Consider the following 5,574-nt stretch of genomic DNA (forward strand, 5'->3'; position numbering starts at 1 on the left):
GGGGGGGCTCTGCTCAGTGCTCATTAAAGACTGCTACTACAACTACTCTCCTCCTCCTCCCGGCGCCAAGGCGATAATAAAGCAAGTGGCTTTTCTCTGCTTTCCAGATCACCCAGCTCAAGATCGACAACAACCCGTTCGCAAAGGGCTTCCGCGACACGGGCGCCGGCAAGCGGGAAAAGAAGTAAGTAACACATCTGCTCTAGAGATACATCTAGAAGCAACTTGCAATCGTAGTGTTTGTGACCTGCTCCCGTTTTGCACATGACTGCGACTGCGGGGATACGTGGTGGACATCGAAAAGTCCTCATCCCCTATTTCCATTTTTCCACCTTTCACCTTCCTCCCTCCCTCTTATATGCCCCCATCCGGCGTGGCTCCTGCTGCTCCTCTGCTGTCGTGCAGGCGACCGCCGCACTCTCGTGCCACGCGGGTGGCCTACATGCAAATGGGCCTCCTCGTCGCGTCCCGTCGCCCGGCGCCCCGCCACGCCCCGCTCCGCCCTGCCCCGCCACGCTAGCTCTTAACGGCAGTCCTTTTTATTTCACCAACTCCCGTAAAGCTGTCCGCGAGTACTTTCCTTCTCTTTCTCGCTCTCACCTTGGTGCGGCGCAGACGTCACTATAGAGAAATATGACACGGGCTTCATATTTAAGCAGACGGCTGCGGCTTAAAAGGTATTACCCGCAAACACGGGGAAATAAAACGGTTACTGTCCTATTTACTTTTGTAAATTTATACGGCCAGCAACGATAACGGGAGGCTCCGTTTTGTGTCATTTGCCGGAGCAAAAACCACGGCGGTTGTGCAATTTTTAAAACGAGCGGGGCGTGGCGCGTCGTGTCGTGCCTCGGGGAGTGGGTGGATAGGAGCCCGGCGGGGCCCCGGAGCCCGGAGCCCATACGGTCTTGTTTGTCGAGCATTTAGGTTGGCGCCTGCCCCGGTGGCGCCCCCGTCGCCCCGCCGCCGCGCCGAGTCCCTCTCTTCACGCAGGCCCTGCTCTGTCGCCAGCACACCACACCACCTCCCTCCCCGACAAACTAGCCTTGATGCTTGTTCGCACATTCCCGAGTCAAGACGGTCGTGCGAGCGTGTGTGTGATAGTTGGTATGTGTGTTTTGCTTTCCTTGTTGTGTGCCGTCGGGGGTAGACGAACGGCCGGAGCAACCTTTTCGATCGGTACCAAAACTTTTAACAAGCAGCCTCCACCACCGTCCTACCTACGACGCACGAAACTCTCCCCTCGATCAGTCTATCGGGAGCACCGGAGATTTGGATTTGACCAACCCAACACTCTTCACCCCCCCCCCACTTTCGGCTCTGGTCCCATTTTGCAGCCCAATTATAACCACTTTGGCCCGCTGTGTTTTATCGCTATGACTGCGCAAACGCACTTCCAGTCGTCACTTCACTCCATCCCCGCCCCCTTTATGAACTCGGCGACCTTCCTCCTCCGGTCCCGGGTATGGGGTCCCGGGCCCCGGCCCATGGGACCCAGCAGCAGCGCGGCTCCAGCAGTCGGCCGCCGCCGCCGTCAGGACCACGGAATCCACTCTCGTTTTGCTGCTGGGGCGCCCAATCGGCGGCCCCGCCCCCCTCGGGTCCGACTGCCCGCCCGTCCGCCCGCCCGAGGACCCCCCTACACACCCCGCCCTTGCTGATTTATCTCCTTGGCCCCGCGCGTAAATTATATTTGCAGCAGGGTACACGGGAGATAAGCCCCGCCGTCCCCGCCCCCTCACCAAGCCCGTCCGGCGGCGCGCCCAGTGGCGAAGCTTGTGGGAGCAGAGAGAGAAAGAGAGATAAGGGCCTATACCTCACCTCTCCCTCTCTCTCACTCACTCTCTCTAATCCACTTGCGCTCCAGCCACCACCTCACTCGCACAATCGGCGGGCGCCGCCGACGACGACGACGTGGCGACAGGTCCTGTTAGCGGCAGTTTACAAGGGCGAACCTCACCACCCCCCGACCCCCTCCTCCTCCACCCGTCTCGCCTAGAGGCGCCATGGCGCCAGATGCTGGCGCTAAGACACAAGTGGCTAGCCCTGCCCTTGCCTCCCGCCGCGGCAGCTTCCTTTGCCGAGCTCTCTTCCGGGTGACGGAGACGAGATGACCCCCCCGGTGTCGTCGGCGGGGTCCTCGTCCTCCTCCTCCTTCTCCTCCGGAGCTACTGAGCACTGCTGCGATGACAAAGTGCCTTTCTTTGAGGGAGGCGACCTTTATTAGGGCAGCAGGAGCAAGGAGACGAGCTCGGAGCAAGGAAAGACCATAGGGTGCTTATGGAGGAGGAGGGTGGTGGTGGTGGCGGCGATCCTCTCCTCTCTCTCCTCCTACGACGACGCGCCAACAAGTCGCCTGCGCACCGCGGCTTCTTCCTGCTCAGCCTCGCCGCGGCTACTGCAACCTGCCTCCCTCCCGAGTCTCTTTCTTCATTATCGCACCCACTTTTGCTACCGTGCGCCGACCGCGCGGCGGCGTGCATGCTTTGGAGTTATCCCTATCGGCCTCTATCTGCCCCGGACGACGTGTAGTTACTGTGTAGCTCCGGCGGGGGATTGGTTTTGGTTTGGCTGGCGCCACCGAACCACTCTCCTGCTCGAGTCAGAAGCGAGCGCCGCCGCGCCACACCTTAAGCTCGTGGCGACGAAACAATATCTCCCTCAGCTCGCGCGCACGGCGAGAAGAACCTCGGGTAATTGCGACGGTAAAAGCATTAGCGACAGGCTGTCGAGCTCGTCTGGCGTCGGGCCCGGCCCACCCCACCAATAAGTGTCGGTCAGTCACTGGAGTGCTACTACTTCGCTTAGTCGGATATTATACAACAAGTGTAATTAGTGGCAGACGTCTCCCCCAACCACCCCCCTCTCTCTCGCAGCATCACCACACACTAGGGTCCAGACAGGCCTCCCTTTGTCTTACTCGCACTCATTCTGACTTTTCCGTCCGGCGCCCCGCCCCATAGCCCGGGCGCCAGGTTGCCCGCCACCCGGCCGTCGTCGGGCCGGTCCCTTCTGCAAACAAGCAGCACGTTGACGACGGCCGGGGCGTGGCGTGGCCCTCCACTCCCACACCAGCCGGCCGGCCGGCGGCAGCTCGGCGTCAATGGGGACACCATACTACCGTCCTCGCTAACGCCCCCATGTCGTCGCCACCGTGTCCGGGACCCCCGGCGGGGCCGAGCCCAGCCCTGCCCGGGCCCCGACGGCTGGGCGGGCTGGTCTCTGGTCGGCGAGCCTCAAAGCCCCCCTTATCTTTATCTCGCACGCTAGAGAGGAGCGGCGGCCCCGGGGCCGGGCTGCAGCAGGTCCTACAAGGCGGGCCGGGCGACCCGGCTGCGCGGCCAGTGCTCGCCGAGGCGCCGCCGGCTGGGCCCGCACTCCAAGCCAGAATTTTAAGATCGATTCGTGTCGATTCGATCGCGCGAACGTCAACGAATAACGTGTCGCATCGCGGTCTGGGACGCGCGCCACTTTTCGGCAGGGGTCCGTAACGTACCGAAATTGCGTTACGCGGTACATTTTTGGAGTACCAGAGGACTGCGTTACATACCGTCGTTACATTACTAATGTACCGTTACTACTGAGTTATTTATCTGTACCGAATCTATTGTAACAGCTCTGAGTACCGTTCCCAAAAATGTAACGCGTTACACGTACCGCTATGAACATTAACGTTACACCTGGACCTCATCGTTGTACCGGTACAACGAGGACTCGCGTTACAGGTACCCGGTATGGGAATAACGTTACACTAATTATAGAAGTACAGTACCGGTACAGATCCCCAGCGTAACGAAACGAAAACTAGCATGCTTCTCGGCGCGGCGGGTCGGCCTACGGAGCGTTTAGCAGGCGCCATGCCGACCTCTGAGACTATTACCCGGCACCAGGCCTGGCACCAGGTTGAGGGCACCTCTGCACATCTACGTTCGATGGATAGATGGTTACAGGAATCTGGAGGTTTCTGCGCCGCAAGTGTGTTGCGGTGTCGGAATCAGCTTAGTAGCTTAGACCCGAGATCAAAATTGATTTACATCGTCCGAGAGGCTCAAGACGAACTCAGGCCGGGCCGGTAGAACATCGTCAGCTTCACCATCCACCAGGCTCGCGTGACGATAGTTGGACGAATGGTGGACTACGCCGAACCCCGGTTCGGTATCAACTCGAGAGATATGGCAGGGTTAGTTCGAGCTGGCCACCGCGAGAGTGCGTGCCACCGCCGTCGGAAAGGGACGACGGTGGCACGCACCCTCGCGGGGGCCGGCTCGAACTAACCCTGCCATATCTCTCGAGTTGATATGCAACCGCGACTGGGTTTAGTTAACCCACCGTCACGAAATGGTCGCGCGAGCGTTGGATGGTCCAGCCAGTCTCTAAACGCGATCGTAGGCTGATGCTCAAGTCCATTCTTCCTCCTGCCCGGGTGCTCGCTTGTGGGCTCTCAACCTACGGACGGCAGTGGGGCATCATCCCCCCCCCCCTCCCATTCCACACCCCGACCCCGAATCCGAAGTGAGAGGGAAGAGACGCGAATGAAATACACAACTGTTCATCCGTACTTTTATCCAACGCAGAATGGTACCGAAATGCAGTTGAACTTCACCCCACACGCGTACTTCGCTACTTATTCGGATTCGAGAATTTCCGCGTATGGGCGCTAACAGGGGCGCATTAAGGGGAAAAAGGGAAGAGGGTATCGAAAGTTAGGATTTGATGCAAAATTTTGAGAGAATCTGCTATGTAACGGTGTTTTACTCATTGATACAGTAACGGTACAATAGTCGCACAAATGTACGCATACACCTGTACCGTTATTTTTTTGGAACGGGTCCGCTATTGCCGAAACGTAACGTTATTCACTAAAATATGGTACGGTAACGGATCCAAAGTAACGACTATTAGTAACTCCGTACCGTACCAGTTTTAGTTTTGCGTACCGTTACTTCCGCGTGCGTTACGATCTCATAGTAACTCATAACCGGTACGCGGCGTGTAACGGTACTGCACTCTAAGCGGTACATGGTTACGGTACGGTCACGTAACGCGTAACTTTTACTGTGTAACGTAAAATTTTGGTACGTTACGGACCCCTGCTTTTCGGAAATCGCAATGAGCCAGGGGGGAATGGGCTAGGGGTGGGGGCTTGTTTCGTCTCAACCTAAAAGTCGTCCCACTTTGCCGTCGAGTTTCCGCGAGCAGTCCATGAGCCTCTCTATACTCCTACCGGAAGGAGAGAGGCTTTCCAAAGACCGTTCACGTGGAGCGAGATGGGAACGGAGTGCTGGAGCTGCTGGCTACGCCGACCCCTGCTGAGCGTGTGGCAGAAAACTTTTCCCCTACCCTCTCGCCCCGCCGTTCACCCGGCTTTTCCTTCTCCCGGTCAGCCCGTGAGGCGCACCACCAACAACAAACTGCCAATACCAGCGCTGCACCACTCCTGGCAGGGAGCGCGAGCAGGTGGCGCGCGGCGTCGAATCACCGCGCGCGGCGCTTTCCGGGGAACGTCAGCGGGGTGGATCTGTCTGCCGCGCGCCCGGATAGAGCAGAGCGCAGCGCAGAGAGCGTCCGGGGGGG

At 58.9% G+C, this 5,574-nt stretch overlaps 1 protein-coding gene across 1 annotated transcript in view; it reads left to right on the forward strand.

The window, feature by feature from the left end:
* The window catches only part of LOC113211285 (optomotor-blind protein-like), a 78,135-nt gene that overhangs the window by 35,966 nt on the left and 36,595 nt on the right, over positions 1 to 5,574 (forward strand). Inside the window, exon 5 of the mRNA XM_052266371.1 lies at positions 108 to 184. Coding sequence (XP_052122331.1) covers positions 108 to 184 — 77 coding nt within the window. The remainder of the gene's footprint in view (positions 1 to 107; positions 185 to 5,574) is intronic.

Source organism: Frankliniella occidentalis, unplaced genomic scaffold, assembly GCF_000697945.3.
Source record: "Frankliniella occidentalis isolate FOCC.00 unplaced genomic scaffold, Focc_3.1 Scaffold38, whole genome shotgun sequence".
Taxonomy (NCBI): domain Eukaryota; kingdom Metazoa; phylum Arthropoda; class Insecta; order Thysanoptera; family Thripidae; genus Frankliniella; species Frankliniella occidentalis.